A 20047-nucleotide genomic window follows, 5' to 3' on the forward strand; every position below is an offset into this window, starting at 1 on the left:
CGCCCCATAGGCTTATCATTGCAGTGCGGTAAGCTGCGTTATAGGACTTTACAAGACTGCTCCGCAACGTCCCACTGTGAACGTAGCCTAACTTGTCAGGAATATCTAAAACTGTCAAAGGGAGTTTTAGCCTTTAGGGAGTTTTAGCCTTTTAGTCAGTTTTAAATTCAGTTGAATGATCTGTAAATGTGTAGGCATTTTTCAAAAAAACAACAACATTTTGCAATTCAAACATCTTGTGCATGATCGTGAGAGTGAAATAGGGGAAATAAATTTAAAGTGACAAGAACATAGTTCATTTTTTTAGCACTACAGGTAAGATATTAGGATGGTGAGGCTTAGCTTCAAATGCAAATAACTTTAATAAATAAAACTACAAAAGAAATCAAGTTTGGAGGAAAGAACCAAAACCTCCTTTGGCAGTCATAGCTGATTTGACAGTTGGTCCATTAGTTTTACATATCAAACTGTCCCTCTTTAATAAGCGGCGTCCGATGAGAAGCCACAAGGTCCATCACTTGTGTCCCAGATATGCTCCTAAAGTGATGCAGGCTCCAACAACGGCAATACTTAGGATGGTCTTGATGGAGAGCCAGGAAGGGTCAAAGGGCGGACGGACACTGCTGCTATACAGATCAATGAAAGCCTCCTGTAACAAATAATAAAAAGTAGAATTAAATCTCTCATACATAAAAATAACTGAACACATTTTAATAGTTTGATGCATTTGCAGATTGTATTGGCATTAATATCTTTTTTTTGTCGTTTTTTTTTTTAACAGCTAAAATTATTAAAACTGTAAACAACTATCAAACCTACATTTTTTTTGCACCTGCCCTTACAGATCAGCCCTGGTATGTGCAAATGGCTAAAAAAGCAAGACAATTAAGATATTAAACAACAGCCCACCGGAAAAATTAAAGTTAGTTCACAGTGATCAGTTGCACTGCAAGCTTTGCATTTAAAGGGAACCTTAACTGAGTAGGATATGGATTTTTCCTTTTAAAATAATACCAGTTGCCTGACTCTCCTGCTGATCCTGTGTCTCTAATACTTTCAGCCACAGCCCCTCAACAAGCATGCAGATCAGGTGCTCTGACTGAAGTCAGACTGGATTAGCTGCATGCTTGTTTCAGGTGTGTGCTTCAGCCAATACTGCGTCAAAGAAATCAGCAGGAAAGCCAGGCAACTGTTATTGTTTAGAAGGAAACATCCATATCCCTTTCAGTTCAGGTTCCCTTTAAGTCTATGTCCAGTTTCCATTGCAGTTCACACTCATAATGCATGCGACCACTGTGAATTCAGCCTAAATCAAAAAGTAACCAGCAATGGTACAGAATAGATCAATAGTATTGAGTAACACTTTAACAATGAGCTCCAACTGAAAGACAAATGAATAGTTTTAGGCCCGGATCACACACATCTGCCGACATGTCAGTAAAATGTTTCTCTGCAAGCATGCAGAAAAGCATTTGACATCTTCCAGCGAGTTCAGATGTTTCTCACCTCCACAGAATGACACGCACCAGTAAGCGAACCTGGAAGCCGCACGTTGCTTCCTGGGCCAGTTGAAAGGACGGAAAAATCGGGCTCGAAACACAGAGTTCACGCAAATGATGATAAACTACAGGCACTGCCCATTCAATTGAATGGACAGCAATTTAACCACGAGCGCTGTGGATGGCGGGAACCAAACCGCAACCACCCATCTAGACCAACCCTTAACTGGTTTGTGGTCCACGGTTCTTACCGTAAATTCCAGTAAATCTTTTTTTTATTATTTTATTGAGACCTTGTCACTTTAATTTTTTTGTTTTTTAACTTGCAAAACTTTTTTTGCCCAACTTTATTGAATGATTGTTGCTATTTGCTAGCAGCAATCATTCACTTCACAGTACCGTGCATGGAGGCGTGCGATGGAGGTTTTTAATGGGGGATGTAGATTCTAAGGGCTAAAACCTACAGCAGCACTAATTAGGACGTACAGTCTATGTCCTAAAACAATAAGCAGTTAAAGAAAAAAGTTCAGATTTAAAAATATAAAATTCATAAGTTTATTAGATATCTTTAATATAAAAGAACGTACAGCTTATAATTAAGCTGAAGTGAAAATAAACTGTTGAAATAAAAAGTGAGTAATGATGACCTACTGAATTTATTATCTCTTTCCCTCTACCAAGAATGCTCATCACAGCCACACAAATGTTATGACCCCTAATTATAAGGACAATTGCACTGCAGCCGAATGCTGGGAATACACGGTTTGTTTTTGAGGTGATTAGATGGTTCGATAGATAATTTCCGACATGTCCGATCTCCTTCCGATCCTTTCGCCACTCGATTTCTGATAGAAGTGAATGGAAAAAGAAAAGAAAAACGAGCGGAAGATAAGAGAATCGACTGCAGAATCAAGCAGCAAAAACGTTCGAGAGGCGAATCGAGTAACTGAGAAACGAACCGTGTATTCCCAGCATTTAGGACAGAAAGGCTGTGATTTACAGGACTAGAAACCCTTAAAGTGAAAAATGAATGACAACAATTTCTAAGTAGGATTAATTCTATACCGGTATTATACAGGTTTATTTCATCATTCTAAATTTTATTTCAGGTACACCTCAAAAGACCACAAGTTAATCAATGAGGCCTCAGATCAGAGTAGGCTCCATCAACTAACTTATGGCCTTTTACACTGTATGTTCTTTCATTAACCACCAGTGACTTTCTAGACCAATTTATATCTATGAGCTTAATTATCTTTTTGGAATAAAACCACTCTTTTGAGGCTAGGTTCACAGTGGTCAGTTGCATAACGCACGCGTTATAATGACTGTGAACTGCACATAGACTTTAATACTAAGCCTGCATGTAGCGAGTTAGAATAATGTGATCAGTTACAACGCATTACTGTGAACAGGCCCATAGAATTATATGGGCAGTGAGTTGACATGCAGAATTATTATGAACAGGGCCTGAGATTTATTTGGAGCAAATTAAGAAATTGTATGCAATGACGTAGCTTTCCTAATTTTAGGTCTCCCATGTAAAATGACAGCACAGATAACTTTCTTATTGTCAGCTGCATATGATCAAAGATAAACTTAAATCAAGTGAATACATAATTGAAAGGTCAGATGTTCTCCTGTGTTAGGTTTACTTATAAGAGGTGTCAGAGGCCGAGCATAAAACAAATGCCATCCTATTTTAAGCACCTTTCATCAGGTTCCAGCCTTTGCAAACTTTAAGCCACAGAATTACCAGCAGAGGGTGTGAAAGAACTGTCTCAGCTCTAAATCACTAAAATGGATACAGACACAGAGAAGAGAGTACATGGAGTGCTTCAATCATCACTAAGCTGTGGCACTGAGACTGGCTTATGATGAAAATGGAAACTTGTAATATTACTGGCCTCCTCTTTCCTGTCTAATTAACTTCATGTCTGCAGTACTTCCAGATTATGTTATGCTTGATTATTACATGAAGCACATCTGGGAGTGGAACATTTTCAGCTGCTCTTTGACAATTAGGTATCTATGGATTTCCTTTCAGATTAAAAATGCTGGCAAAAAGCATGGAATTTTTTTTTTTTTTTTTGCATAGTCCCACAATGACAAGGCGAATGTCACTGACTAGTTTGCTGCAATGAAAGAATAAGGATCCATAAGTAGTAAGGATTTTGTGTAAGGATACGATGGAACACTGTAAAGCTGGAGATATGTACTACATACAGCACATGGGTATAGTGAAGGGATTTACTTTTAGGTAAAACCTAACAGGAAGGCTTATCAAAGCGGACTATTATATGCAACACGCATGAAAAGTTTTTAACCACTTCATGTGATGGGCTGAATTAAACAAGTGAACACGCATGTGGACTTTTTGCTTCTGGTGGGTGGGTACTTATCCGTTAGCCGGGCGCATCCGGCAGGTGACGACAAAACTCCACCAGAGTTACATCTTTCCCTACTATCCATGTCGGCCTGGAGGGGGAATAGTAATTAGCGCCACCTGCCGGATGCGCCCGGCTAACGGATAAGTACCGGTGGGTGATTTCAAACATAACTAAACCATGAAAGATCAGCAGGATGCCAGACAACTGGTATTGTTTGAAAAAATAAATACATAAATATGGCAGCTTCCATATCCCTCTCACTTCAGGTATCATTTAAAGCACACCTGAACTGGGACAGAAAAGATGACTTTTACTTACCTTGAGCTTCTACCAGCCCCCCATAGTCTTTGAGGCCCCTCGGTGTTTTTGGGATTCCCTTTGTTGTACTATTGTCCCTCTCAGAAAAATCTCTGGGTTGCAATACATGGAGTTGCACAGACGGAACCGCGCATGTGTAGTAGCAGCCGGCAAACCAAGACAGGTCAGAGATTTTTCTGAGGGAGACAGAGGCAGGGACCCTGAAGACACTGAGAAGCCTTAAAGACTACGAGACTGGAAGAAGCCTTAGGTGAGTAAAAATCATCTTTTTTTGTCACAGTTCAAGTATGCTTTAAAGTCATCAGGCAACCCCCCCCCCCCACCTTCCCGCCACTCTCGCCCTCCTTACCCGGGGCTTCCTCAAGCCCCTTGCAGTTGACATGTCCCACGCCACAGCTGCTCTGCTCTCAGCCGCTGGCCCGGGGTCCTCGCACAGTGCAGAGGCTGACCTCAAGGTTGTCTCTACACAGCGTCGCTGTCAATCGCCTGTGCAGTACACCGCAGACAACATGAACTTGATTGACAGCGGCTCTCGTGCAGGTGCACTAGATGAGATCGGCCTCTGCACCAGCAGGGACCCCGGGTCGGAGGCTGTACGCGGAGCTGCGGCGTGGCACATGTGAGCTGCAAGGGGCTGGAGGAAGCCCTGGGTTCTGTGCTGATAATATTCACTTCTATAGTTAATTTGAATAGTAGTAATCATTAACACACAGTTTCCCATCGCCTTTTTGCATCTCTGTGGTTGTCCTTGATTGGTTTTGTTGTGTTGTATTAATTGTTATCTATAGCACAACAACTCACATGTTATCTATAGCACAACAATCCACGTGCCGAACCTCGCCGCTGTCCCGCATGGCGCCCCATCCGTCACTATGGTTACTTCCTGCATGCACATCTCATGATGTCAGATGTGTATGCCGGAAGTAACCAGGGTGACGGCCCGGACGCTATGCAGGAGAGCGGCAAGGTTCGGCGCGTGGTCAAGGCCATGTGAGTTATTGGAAAAGAGGGCCACGAAGCACAGGACGAGGGGGGGGGGGGGGGGCTGGTGGGGACGTGTTGACACAAGAGGGTAAGCTGGTTACAAAGTGAATGAAGGTAAAGAAATCGGAACTTCTGGAAAAATTTAGAAACTCATAGCGGTATGAAACTATAAATGTGCCCACCTCCATTATGTATGTCTTCTTCCTGCACACAGCAATTATGAGTCTCACTTTAGTTGTTTATCACACAGACAGACCCCGGCATGAAGCATGCTTTACTCGCCTACAGCAGTGAGCTTGGAAACAAATATGGGAATGGATTCTCTGATCATCCTACATCTCATACTTGTTCCAAATATAAAGCAATTAATGAGCAACATACATTTCACCATTAATATTAACAACCAACCATAAGGTACAATTAATATTCTGTACATTGCTTAGGGTAACTAGTTCAAAAGGAAAAGAAAATATTTATGATACATGCTATGGAAGGAGATAATTAAGTGACAGTAAATCTTATATGATAGGCCTGCAGGAAGCTTCACAAAATGCACAGATTTATATATAGCCTTCACAGCCTCCCCCCTCCCCCCCCGCGAAAAAAAAAAATACAAGCCCTAGATTACATTAGCAAAATTAAATATTATATCTTGGTATATATATATATATATATATATATATATATATATATATAAATATATATATATATAAAGAAATGGCTTTTTGGAGGTTATCATTATATGCTTGGGTATACCTCCTCCTCTAAATACCTGCATGAAGTTGGTATATTAACTAAGGAAAAAACACAGGTGTTCAATAAAATGTGAAGGCTTTTTAGATTTTATATGCTGAAGCAGCACCAGAAACCTGGCAGTTGCAGGAAAGTATCAAAAATCAATGGACCCCTATGAGAAACAGACGTTCCTTTATAGGTTTATATGTATTGTGGTCCACTTTTGCACTGAGATGTTTTACGTTTACAATGTGTTGAGCATATGGATTCAATTGTGCATACCAGTATAAGGTAAAGGTTACAATACAAAAAGCCATCTGAAAACCTGAATGCAAAACCGTGTATGAGGACCACACCACCCTGGCCTTTATCTTCTATTTCACAGACTAAACAGTCTGAATTGCCTGTGACATGAGGGGATTTCGCTATGCAGTGTTCAGAAGAGCTGATTAGGTATTGGGCTGTGGTTGCAGCAGCAGCATGGAACACAGCCTCTAAGAAAGATGCACACATGTGAGACAGGCAGACAGACAGATTGTGCTGTGAATTGACGAGGTACTGCTGTATGAATCAAATAACTATCACTACTTAACAATGCTTTCTGGATACACGAAACCAGCCATACGGTTCAATACCAGAATCTATACACAATTCAGTATCTTTTATCCATTGACGACTAGCTTCTATCTCTTACAGTACAGAAAACAAATAAGCAATGTAAACTAGAAGCAAACTCTAAAGATTATAAAATGCACATGCTCTGCTAGGTACACTACAAGTTAATAGAATACAAGACACCAAAGTGAACTAAACGCACAAAGGAACACAAACACACACACAGTCATACTGTATCTTATAATTATTTAACATGGGAAGATTTATCAAACCTACAGCATCCAATATGAAACAACCACCGTGCAGCAGATCAATTCATAAATCTGCCATGAATCTCAATTCATAAATCTGCCAGGATCAACCCTCCCCCCCCCCCCTCCCTTTAGGCCTCTTGCGCACTACATGCGACTCCATACACTCCAATTTTTGATTCTGATTAAAAAAGTAGCAGCATGCAGTACTTTTTTTTTTACTCGGAATCAAAAATCGCATTGAATAAAAAAATCAAAATCGCATGTAGAATGCAAGAGGCCTTGGTCACACCAGCTCCTCACAAATTGCTACTCTGAAAGGAAAATAAAAACACAAATCAGTTAATATATACTGTATATAATGATGGATACACTGACCCCCTACTTAAAAAAGAAAAAATTCATAACAGTATGACTTGCAGATAACACCCCCCCCCCCCCCTTTTTCTTTTTTCAAACAAAGGCCCATATTAATAGCGTTCCTTTTATAGTGCTATTCTGTTGCCACCCTATTAAAGTGTGTTCACACTAAACTCAACACCTGGGATACACCCTCAGCAGCACCTACGATTCATCCTCTGACCCCCTAAGCACAATGCAAAACTGACACCCAAGCACCCCAGGATACAGATGCAAGCCAGGGAACAGGAGCTTGCAGATAAACCAAGATCTAAGCAGGTGGTCAAAAATAATCGCATACAATGTATTTAATAGGGAATTCGCATGCGGTATTTGTATGTGAATATTCATGCGACTTCGCATACGATTTTGCATGGAATCAATGGAAAAGCACACAGGCACTGCCATGGTTAAATTCGCATACATCGTCATCCATGTGAAATCATATGTGAATTTGCATATAACGGCATGCGAAATTCGCATCCGCATGCAAATTTTTACCGCGCCGATTCCCACCGCACAAGTGGAAACGGGCCCTAATACTTTTAGCCACAGCCCCTGAACAAGCATGCAGATCAGGTGCTCTGACTGAAGTCAGACTGGATTAGCTGCATGCTTGTTTCAGGTGTGCGATTCAGTGACTATTGCAGCCAAAGAGATCAGCAAGGCTGCCAAGCAACTGGTATTGTTTAACAGGAAACATCCATATCCCTCTCAGTTAAGGAAACCAGCTGTACTGTACATATAAGAAGAACCGATACTTACCCGCTGCTGCTTCCTCCTGCAGCATAAACACGTGCAAATCCCTCGCCGTCCTCCCGCGGTCTGCCATTCAGCCGCGATCAGCCCCGGTTATTGGCTCAGTCACGTCAATCTGAGCTACTGCGCATGTGTTTATGCTGCAGGAGGAAGCAGCAGGTAAGCATCGGTTCCCCTTATATTTACAGCTCTGGTACACTTTAAGCTCTATGTAATTACAATAGTAAAATATCAGTCATTTTTACCAATGCTTTACAATGTCCTAACCTGCCCCCATTCTCTCTTGAAACCTCCCTATATCAATGCCAACACCCCCCCCCCCCCCCCAACTAGTATGTAATGCCTGGTCGTGCCCACTATTTGTAGCTGTAATTAGTATAGAGTATAGCAGGCAGCCCCAGTGCCCGCTATTATTATTTCCTGTTATAGCTGTATAATCATGGCTATTAACATGGGCGCCTGCGGTACCGGTTTCAATTATGGACATAGCTAATACCGCATTAGTATAACAAAAGCCAAAAAGCAGTAATCACTCACAGTGTTCCTTTTTACTAAAGTCAAATTACTAAAAAATGTATTCTGATTGGTTATGATTGCTTCCTGCAGTATATATTTCCTTACATAAAGGGCCTAACACACATATTTTCTAAGAACTGATGTACCATTACATAGAGTGTACAAAGCCATCATAAGGTTCCGACAGCCAGCTGTGTAACCAAGGAGCTTTGAGCCTTTTACATGAGGCCCCTCAAGCATTTGGCACAACAATTCATATGGCGCACCTGTAACTGGCAAACACATCCACAGTATGAGAGACAGTGTATGCAGGGGAGGGCAACAGTTCATTAATAATTACCACTATTTAAAGCATATACAGAAGTGATAATTACCAGCATAGCAGCATTGAAAAGCTAATACTGTGGTTGAGGGAGGGACCCTAGCGAATCCCTCTGTTCCAAGGGTCCCAGTGCGGTTGCATCCTCTGCATCACCTATTGCTACACACTGCAGACAGCAGCTAATATCGGCACACTCACAAGACTTGGCGGGAAACTTTTCCTTTAACATGAAGCTAGGGTTCTACAACAGTCCTGATGTGAAGCTGTGCACTTAATTATCATGCTTAGGGCCTGTACACACTGCTGCGCTTTTCAAATCGCACGCGCTTTTTAATCGCAAGGTCTTTTGAAAAATAATGAAAATCGTGGAGACCTGTACACACTGGGGCGATGCGCTTTTCCTATTCTCATGAAGGCTTGCGATTTAAAAATCGCATGCGATTTTAAAAGCACAGCAGTGTGTACAGGCCCTTACATAAATATTTTTCCAACACTCACTCTGTGCCCAGTCTGGCTGAACTCTAACCTACATTTAAACTTTACAATGCAGCTTGCAACTAACAAAGTCTGAATTGAATGTGGTTAGGATTGTGTAAAGCCAGACAGAAGAATGGTATTCATTGATCATTTGAAAAAGGGGAAATGTAGAGTATCTTCCTGTACTTGTGAAAGTTGTGTGTGGGTGGTAGGCAGGGCTGGGATGAGGAACTGAAGACTTCCTTTCAATACCTGAGTAGAACAGCTGGCTGATAGGAAGTGTCATTACTTCCTTCTCTGTGCTGGACAGGATATCCTTGTGGTTAAGAATGTGCTGACTGAAGCACTGCACAGACTGTGAATGAGAATGGGAATTCCTCACTTCATATCTGTAAAGTAGTAAAAAAAAAAATAATAATAATAATCTCCACTGACCACGTGTATTACACACACTGTAGTGTAATCTATATGTACGGTTGAAACATTTTTTGCACAGTGTTTAAAAGAATGACTATATATAAACTGACAAAAAGATTAAAAAAAAATGAGTGCCCTGAATTACTGATTTAGGGTCTGACTTAAAATCACTTAAGTCCTCTTTGATCCAAGTTGTGCCAGAAATGTCCAGTCTGGGGTGCAATATGCAAACAAATTTGGATCATATGACTATCAGGATGAATGAAACTGCGATTATATCTGGAAAATGTTTCCAAGCCTCACCTGGGTCACATTTAACGCAGTCAGGTGCACCCACAGTAAAGGTGGCCACACACCATACAATTTATTTTGTTTTTTTTCGATTCGAGAATTCTGCTAGTCATATTCAGGTGATCCTGATTTGGATACAACACACAGACATTTATTTTGCTTACTAGTCAATTAGGCCAGTTTGAAAAAACAAGGTCTTGATTGACAGACAGCACGCAGTGCCGTCCATGCACACGCCTATGTATGCAAGTCCCAATGTCCACGAATGCCCGCACCCAGAGCTGGGACAAGGTCCTCCAGCACCCAAGGCTGAGACACCAAAGTGCGCCATTCCATCCCTCCCACCCCAGCCGTCACACACTGATTGCTAGTAGACAGAGGTGCCACAGGAGCCCACAACACCTTAAAGGATACCCAGAGTGACATGATGAGATAAACATGTGTATGTACAGTGCCTAGCACACAAATACGTATGCTGTGTTCCTTTTTTTTCTTTCTCTGTCTGAAAGAGTTAAATACCAGGTATGTAAGTGGCTGACTCAGTCCTGACTCAGACAGGAAGTGACTACAGTGTGACTCTCACTGATAAGAAATTCCCCTTTTTATCTCTTTCTTGCCCTCAGAAGCCATTTTCTGCTAGGAAAGGGTTTTATAGTTGGAATTTCTTATCAGTGAGGGTCACACTGTAGTCACTTCCTGTCACTGTACAGACACGTCTATCTCATCATGTCACTTCGGGTATCCTTTAATCTCTCGTTATCTGGCTTGCAATCACTGCCATGTATCCCCTTTTCATATTTATCTCTGCTTCAAACACGATAGGGGAATGATAGCTGAGTGAGTTGTGTGCCCCTCCTTCACTGCGCTCTGAGGCCGAAGCCTCTCTCGCCGCTGCCTCGACCCAGCCCTGCCCACACCCATGATAACCCGCGCACGCCCTTCTCCACCTGCACACATCTATATGTGGCCCAATTTTCAACAAACACAACCATAACTCCATTGCTATATCAATAAACCATGATCTAATTTTTGGTGTGGGGTTCTGAGTAGGGGTTTTGTGATGCTGACAGGGGGTGCTAGGTAGAGGGAATTTGATGCTGGCAGGGGTGCTGGCTGCAAGTAATGTGATGCTGGCACGGGGTTCTGGCTGGGGGTAATGTGATGCTGGCAAGGGATGCAGGATGGGGGTAATGTGATGCTGGTAGGGGATGCAGGGTGGGGGTAATGTGATGCTGGCAGGGGGTGCTAGGTGGGGAGATGTGATGCTGGCATTAGGTAAGCGTAAATTTCTTGGACAACAGGGGAGAGGTGGTAGCTCTTCCTAAGACAAGCTGCATCTGAATGACCAACAGCATAGGTGTGCAATAGGGCTGCACGATTTTGGGTAAAAATTGAAATTGCGATTTTTCTGTCAGAAAGCTTTGGCTTGTCCTAGTGTACAGTGTCGTGCGCAGAGGGTTTTGGGGGGGGGGGACTGGGGTGCAGCGGCATAGCTAGCATAGTAGCCCCATTATAGGGAGTTTAGTTGCCCCAGTGTGGCTAGTATAGTGCTCAGGTATAGCTAGCATAGTGCTCCAGTATAGCTAGTATAGTGTCCAGTATGGGTAGGTAGTGCCACAGTATAGCTCGTAAAGTGCCCAGTACAGGTAGGTAGTGCCCCAGTATAGCTAGTATAGTGCCCAGTATGGGTAGGTAATGCCCCAGTATAGCTAGTATAGTGCCCAGTATGGGTAGGTAGTGCCCCAGTATAGTTAGTATAGTGCCCCAGTATAGTGCCCAGTATGGGTAGGTAGTGCCCCAGTATAGTTAGTATAGTGCCCCAGTATAGCTAGTATAGTGCCCAGTATAGCTAGTATAGTGCCCAGTATGGGTAGGTAGTGTCCCAGTATAGTGCCCAGTATGGGTAGGTAGTGCCCCAGTATAGTTAGTATAGTGCCCCAGTATCGCTAGTATAGTGCCCAGTATGGGTAGGTAGTGCCCCAGTATAGCTAGTATAGTGCCCAGTGTGGGTAGGTAGTGCCCCAGTATAGTGCCCCAGTATAGCTAGTATAGTGCCCACTATGGGTAGGTAGTGCGCCAGTATAGCTAGTAGAGTGCCCCAGTATAGCTAGTATAGTGCCCAGTATGAATGGGTAGTGCCCGAGTACAGCTAGTAAAGTGTGCAGTATAGGTAGGTAGGTACGCCGTTGCGGCCATGCCCGAGCCTGGCCATGATCCGCTTACCACAGCCGCTGCGCCGTGCCACAGAAGCAGTGCATATTTATGATGTTAATGAGCCGGGCAGCGGGGGAAGGAGAGTTCAGTCCAGAGCGGCACACAGCTTCTCCAATCGCTGGATACCGATGGTATGACGGCAGCGGTAGGCGGAGCTGTACTAGAGCGTACAGCTCCGCCTACTGACTCCGTCATTCCATTGCTATCCAGCGATTGGAGAAGCTGTGTGCCGCTCTGTACTGAACTCTCCACCCCCCGCTGCCCGGCTCATTAACATCAATAAATATGCACTGCTTCTGTGGCTCGGCACAGCGGCTGCGGTAGGCGGATAATGGCCATGCGGCCAAGCACTAAAGACCGAAAACCGCCGGATCCAGACGATCCCAAAATCGTCTTCACAGGAACCGCGGTTTTGGTTTAAAACCGAGAAATCGTGCAGCCCTAGTGTGCAATGCCTTATTTATAGGCTGAATACCTATTCCGCATTCAAAGCAGATGCATGAAATTACCATTAATGGAGGATGTTAGCTTCCACAAACAGTTTGCATGGAGAGTGTTCTGTACTAGACCCTTCCGCCGCGATGATGTCATCCATCTGGAATGAATACTACAGAGCGGAGGGGGATGTAAAGCGGCAACAGCGACACATACCCAAGGCTGCCGCGACATATTAATGTGTTGCAGCACATGGGTTGGGAACATCTGCCATAGCGTTACGCACTTTGCGCTAAAAGTGTCACCTTACTAGACTTGTTTAAAGAGACTCTGAAGCTAATAAAATTTGCCCTTTTTACCTTGTATTTCACTTCAGAAGTCTCAGCAGAGGTAAACCGCCACATCCTCCCCACAAAACGAGGGCTTTAGACCCGCAAAGAGATTTTGGGGGCAATCCGGGCAGCGCTTCCTGAAAGAGGCAGCGCTTTCTGCGTTAGCTCTGCCTCTACTGATGTCAATCGCCGCCTCTTCCGACCCCTCTCAGTCTTCCTTCACAGAGAGGGGCGGGGAGAGGTGGAGATCTGCACGGCAATTGACGTCAGGAGAGGAAGAGCTGCAGCTGAAAGCTCTGCCTCTCAGGGCAGCACAATCCACGACCAATATGGTTGTGGATGTTTGCCCAGTGATTTGGGGGGTCTAAACCCCTCATTTTGTGGCCGGGACGCGGCGGTTTACCTCTGCTGAGACTTCTGTAGCAAAATACAAGGTAAAAATGGAAAATTTTATTCGCTTCAGAGTCTCTTTAAAGCATACAGGATACACATGATGCCGTATATACATTAGGGCACTGATAAATCACTTATTGACAGGATTACTGACAAAAAGGAATCACTCCCTTACCTACTTTTTTCAAATATTATTAATTACATTAATACTACTTTATTATTTCTAACATAACAATTTATACATTTTCCAACTCACTTTTTTTTCTCATGCTGTTCACATATTTTCCTAATACTTTCTACACATCATTAATAAAGTTATCCTCATATTGAATCCTACTGTAGATTATTTTATTGGTTTTACAGAAATCGTCAATCTACCACACACCATACAAAAATATCAATCAGAAATTTCCACCACTCCCGACTGAGAAAAATCGAAAAAAATGGGAAATCTGTTGGGATTTCTTATTTGAATGAAAAAAAAAAAAAGCTTTCCATTATTTAATTTTCTGTACAACTTCTCATTTTTATTGAAATTGTCATAAAATCAGATCATGTTAACTACTTGCTGCATGCCGTGCAGCATATTCACGACCCTGCAAAATTCACAGGATGCACCAGGGCCGTGAAGTCTGCAGCGGCATGCAGCCGCTGTTCGCTCCCCGTTCGTGCGCGCACCGCCGTTACCGCCGCTTAGAGGGGGAGTTAATGAATGGGACCTGCGGTCCCATTCATAAATCTAAGTCCCCGATTCAATGAATACCACCGTCTACGAGACGCTGGCATTCATTGTATCTTCCTGTTGTTACACAGCCACGCATTACTTCCGATTCACGTACTTACGTAGGTGAATCGGAAATAATGACTGAGGACATCTTGTGGCCAAATAGTATATTGCACCAAAGTTGCTTTTTATTTAATAAAAATCCCCACACACACTGTTATAATTAACTATTTCCCTCCCACACCCTCCCATAGTACCCAAACTTTTTTTTTTTATTTATAAAAAGGGGGGAAAATGTACATTAAAAAAATATATATAAGTAGTTACCTTAGGGACTGAACTTTTTAAAAATGTATATGTCAAGGTGGTATATTACTATTAATTTTACATTTATGGGCTTGTAATTAGTAATTGACGCAAAACTGAAAAAAATGCACCTTTATTTCCAAATAAAATATTGGTGCCATACATTGTACTAGGGAAATTATGCATTTTTTTTCTTATTATTCATGTTAACATACATTTAGGATAAAATAATTCTTGGCATACTGTAATTCCCAAAGAAAGCCTAATTGGTGGCGAGAAAAACAAGATATAGATCATTACGCTGTGATTAGTAGTGATTAAGTTATTGGTGAAAGAAAGGGAGGAGCGCTGACAGGTGGAAATTGCTCTGGTCCACAAGGGGGAAAAACCTTCAGTTGTCAAGTGGTTAATGTATCGTGTGTGACCACCTTAAAGTGAATCTGTATTGTTAAAATCGCACAAAAGTAAACATACCAGTGCATTAGGGGACATCTCCTATTCCCATCTGTCACAATTTCGCCGCTCCCCGCTGCATTAAAAGTAGTCAAAAACAGTTTTAAAAAGTTTGTTTATAAACAAACAAAATGACCGCCAAAACCGGAAGTAGGTTGATGTACAGTATGTCCACACATAGAAAATACCTCCATACACAAGCAGGCTGTATACAGCCTTCCTTTTAAAATCCCAAAAGATCATTTGTGTGTTTACAATCTTCCCCCTGCAGCTATCATCCACTGAAGAGTGACATGCTGATTGTTTCTTCCTGCAGACAGCTCTGCCCGTGTCTGTAATTCCTCAGTATGTGACAGCCCAGCCAGCTCAGAGGATGATTTATCCAGCTTGTAAAAGGCAGCTCTCTACTCTCCCTAATAAGAGAGCAGAGAGGCTGCCTAATGTAAATAACACACACGGGAGTGTGCATAGAGGGGGCGTTGGGGAGGGGGGGCTGCATAACAGATCAACAACACTGAAGAGTTGGCAGCCTTCCAGACACAGGGCGACAAATCAGACACAGTAAAGATAAGTTGATTTATTACAGAGACGGTGATAGTAGAAAGTGCTGCAGTAAGCCAGAGCTCATTAGAATATGTTTAGGAACTTTTAGGATAGTAGAAAAAAGGATGACATTTTTGTTACAGAGTCTCTTTAAGTGTCTGTACTTGATTCCCCATAAGTAACGTAGTTACCACAACACCAGCCTCGACCACACCTCCTTAGTGACTGACCTCCAATTACCTACACCACCAGCCCCAGCCATACCTCACTAGTGACTGACCTCCAATTAACAACAACACCCCCCCCCCCCCACACACACACACACACACCTCCTTAGTGACTGACCTCCATTTAACCACACCACCAGCCACAGCCATACCTCATTAGTGACTGACTTCCAATTACCTACACCACCAGCCCCAGCCATAACTCATTAGTGACTGACCTCCAATTAACCACAACACCAGCCCCCGCCACACCTCCTTAGTAACAGACCTCCAGTTAAAGTGTACCTGAACTCTTGCACAGGACAGAAGGAAACCATAGAAAAATGCAGCCTGCTACAGCAGAAGCTAATTTGAAAGCACAGGATGTTAACAATACGTCTGCTTCCATGAAAGCAGGAAGTAGTACACTGCAGATTTATTGCAGGATTTCTATCAGCTGTAACAAAAATATTTTTCTTCAAAAGGTTATTATGCTGTTGATTTTCTTTAAGGCTGCTTACACACCAAGACGTTACAGGCGCACGTTAGTGCGCCTGTAACGCTCCCCCAACGCACAGCAATGTAACACAAGTGGGCTGTTCACATAGCCCACGTTGCGTTACATGTAACGCTGCACGTTCTCCGCAAAGTGCAGCATGCTACGGCGTTGGAGCGGCTAAAAGCGTTAGACTGTTTGCACATGCGCAGTGGGGGGCGGAGAGGAGGCGGGGAGAGCCAGCTACAGTAGCCGCGCACATGGCTACTTAATATTCACTGCACTGGCGGGCGCTGATTGGCCGGCGGGACCACGTGATGCGGAGTGTCTCGCTCCGCATCACGTGGACTCGCTTGGCCAATCAGCGCCACTCTGGGAGACATTATAGGAGTCGAGCCGCCTAACGCGGCTCACTCTACCGTCGGCTCTTGCAGCACCATACATTGTGTTAGGTGCACGTTATGTGACCTTAACGTAGCACCTAACGCAACGTCTTGGTGTGCAAGTAGCCTGAAAGCAGAGAAAAGGTTCTGAGTTGAGATTCTCTTTAACTTTTTATTTCAACAATCCTCCGTTAATGTCCTATGCAAAAGCCTCCTCTTTCAATCAGTTTTCATTGGGTTAAATGTTTTTATTGAATCTTTTGTGTTTGTTCGTGTTTATTCTCACTCTCTATATACAGTATATACTGTATGTTACAATGGGCATGATTCACAAACCTTTTTCACCTGTTTTCACCTTATCTTTGTTACATTTTTAACCACTTGAGGACCGCAGTGTTAAACCCCCCCTAAAGACCAGGCCTTTTTTTGTTAAATAGGCCACTGCAGCTTTAGGGCCAAGCTGCAGGGCCGCACAACACAGCACACAAATGATTCCCCTGCCCCCTTTTCTCCTCACCAACAGAGCTCTCTGTTGGTAGGGTCTGATCATTAGGGTCTGATCACCCATGTTTATTTTTACTTATACAAATATTATTGTTATTTTTTTAATAAAAAATACTATTTCTTTATTTAATTTTTCCCCTCCCTCCCCACAGTCGGCCAATCACAGCGATCGGCTGTCATAGGCTTCTGCCTATGAGAGCCGATCGCTCTCTGGTATCCCAGGGGGACAGCCGTGCCACACGGCTGTCCCCAGTACAGCGCTGTCTTAGATCGCAGCACTGTACTACCCTAATAGATGGCGTCTAACAGTCTCTGAGCGGCGCTTCGCCTTCCAAGCAGGAGATGAGCTCGCAGCCTGCGCAAGATCTCCTGCTAGCCCCATAGACGGCCGTTCACGCCAATCGGCGTGGAGCGGTCCTGGGGCTGCCACACTGCTCACGCCAATTGGCGTGGAGCAGTCGGCAAGTAGTTAAAGAAAACCTGTTATTAGAAAAAGTTTCCCTGGGGGGTACTCACTTTGGGTGGGGGGAATCCTCCGAATCTTATCAAGGCTTCCCCCATCCTCCTGTATCCCACTGCTCCTGAAATGGCGGGGATGTCAATATTTACCTTCCCGGCTCCAGCACAGGATCGGCTCTCCAATCGGAGATAGGCGGAAATAGCCGATCGCCGTCGGGCCGTTCTACTTCGCAGGCGCAAGTCTCCTACGCCTGCGTAGTAGAGCGGACCTGACGGAGATCGGCTATTTCCGCCTATCTCCATGCTGAGTGCCTCAACAGGGCCCCCGCTGGAGCCAGGGAAAGTAAATATATTAGCCATGTCGAGCCCGGATTGCGGGACACTTCGGGGGAGCCAGCGCTGGATTGCCTGCAGCTACAGCGGTGAGGGAAGCCTCATTGGGACCCTGAGGCTTCCCCCCCCCCCTTCCTACCGAGGTGAGTACCCCCCAGGGGACTTTTTTTTTTGTTACAGGTTCTCTTTAAGCTCCAAAAGAGCAAAAATATAATATAATTAAGGTAAAACCAGTAATATTGAAATTAAGCTAATCAGGAAGAACTTACTTTGAGTGATTATTTTGCTTGTAAATGTGGTGAAAGGTTATTTCTATCAATTATTTGATAAAGAACTCATTTAAGAGAAGTTTTGTGAATAGAGCCCAATGTGTGTCCAGCTTTAGACAAAGACACTAAACAAGAAATATATAAACTACATCTTGTATGCTTTTGTCTAATTGTTTACTTACTATACATACTATCATGATTCATAGTTATGATTAAGAAGACTGACAAGTACTGCATAATATGTGCACTCTCTATAGTAAACCTTACTTCCTCACCTTCCTGCCCTTTTACAATTTTCATGCCGATCACTTTCCCTTAGTAGACTAGCACTCTCATTTTCTAACCTTAAATGTGTGTGCTACTTCTGTGGTGTGTTATGCATACAGTTTGATCTGCACTCCACCTTTACCTCTGACTCAGAGGACTGCAGTAAAAATAGCGTAACTGTAGTGCTGAATATTATTACTCACATATAAAATAAGGAGAATTCACTACAACATACAGACAAATATTCACTATATGCGATACCACAGTTAAGTGAATTTTTGAAAAGTTCTCCCAAGGTATATTACGCTGAATCAGAATTTACTTTAGCTACCCCTAACAATTCAAAAGGCTATTATAAAAGAATGTATTTTGCAACCCAATCACACCACTTGACTTTAATCAATCCATCACAGTATGCAAATTCATGGCAGTGTTGAAGAGCTGTTCATTTCCATATTATGCCAAGCAGATGGTGGCACAGTAGGCACTAACCTACCCCTTTTACTGAGTTTTATCATTCTTTTTATGCTTGTACCATTTTTCCTATGCTCTGGTGAATCAGAGAGACTGCATCCAGATATTCAATAATATTAGAATGATTTTAATTACCCTACATTTCAAATGTCTAGAACAGACACCTGAAATGATTCACAATGTATAATGATACGCTTTACATCTGCTCCTAACTACAGTGTAAGTAGCCATGGAGTTTGCCATTTTTAAAGGCAGAACCTTCACGAAAGTTGGGAGTTTGTTGCATACATTAAAAAAAAAAAACAGTAGGTATAGGTATTCATAACAGTCTGAATCTCATCTCTGAAATGGATTTAAAGGTGCCCATTAACGGTACCATTTGTTCACCAAATGTGATCTTTCGATGTGATTTTAATGATTGAATTGTATAGAAACTTTGCTGTTTGCGAAGGCAATCCATAAGGAACAAATCTTTGGTTGATTGATAAATAGGATAAAATCGATCTGAAAGTAGAATTGTAGGATTGAATTTGAAGAAAGAATTGTTCAGTAAATGTGAACAATTGATAATTCCTTTCTGATTATGTTCAATTATAAAAATTGCATATTTTGGCGCATGTAAAACTATTTACACCTCTGAAAGCGTCTTACAATCTAGTGTTCCTACCACACTCAACACCCCCTGTGACATGTAACAGGTCTGAGATTATGTTACGAATTATGAACCTAGGCAATAGCATTCCTACTAGCCAAACAAACCAAACAAGTGGTTCGCATGACATAGCCCCGCCCAAGCAAATGTGTGGCTACTAAACAGCCTCCCAATGATCCCAAGCTAAGTAGGGTAGCAAGCCATGGAGGTGTATACTATCAATTCCAGCACTGGGTTTCTACTTGGGCACATCATCTGCTCACTCTTCCTCATCTTGCACTCGGATGAGTCCTCTAATGTATGGGGTCACATTATACCACATAATAAAAAAGCAGGGCAATAGAGTAGCCAGGCAGCTGGATGTCAGAGAAAACACAGTACTGGAGTAGAGGGGACCCCAGATAAAAAATAACAGGAGTGAAACTGGCATCAATCCCGCCAGCAGCTGCTCCACTTGTAGTTACATCTTTGCTTACCTTAGGCTCGGTTCACATTTGTTTTTTTCATGGAACTGGCCATACAGATCAGGCCATCAGGATCAGGTAAAAACTGTCAGTTTTTACAGCCAGTGTGCTGCAAAATGTCAGTTTTCTATTTGTTCCTACAGTATGTAGCAGCAAAACTTTCCATT

At 42.9% G+C, this 20047-nt stretch overlaps 1 protein-coding gene across 1 annotated transcript in view; it reads right to left on the bottom strand.

Annotated features, from left to right (window-relative positions):
- Nucleotides 1-343: 343 nt before the first annotated feature.
- Nucleotides 344-20047, bottom strand: part of BCL2 (BCL2 apoptosis regulator) — a 222840-nt gene continuing 203136 nt past the window's right edge. The window contains exon 3 of the mRNA XM_068236776.1: nucleotides 344-649. Coding sequence (XP_068092877.1) covers nucleotides 515-649 — 135 coding nt within the window. The 3' untranslated portion in view covers nucleotides 344-514. The remainder of the gene's footprint in view (nucleotides 650-20047) is intronic.

This window comes from Hyperolius riggenbachi, chromosome 5, assembly GCF_040937935.1.
Source record: "Hyperolius riggenbachi isolate aHypRig1 chromosome 5, aHypRig1.pri, whole genome shotgun sequence".
NCBI classification, from domain to species: domain Eukaryota; kingdom Metazoa; phylum Chordata; class Amphibia; order Anura; family Hyperoliidae; genus Hyperolius; species Hyperolius riggenbachi.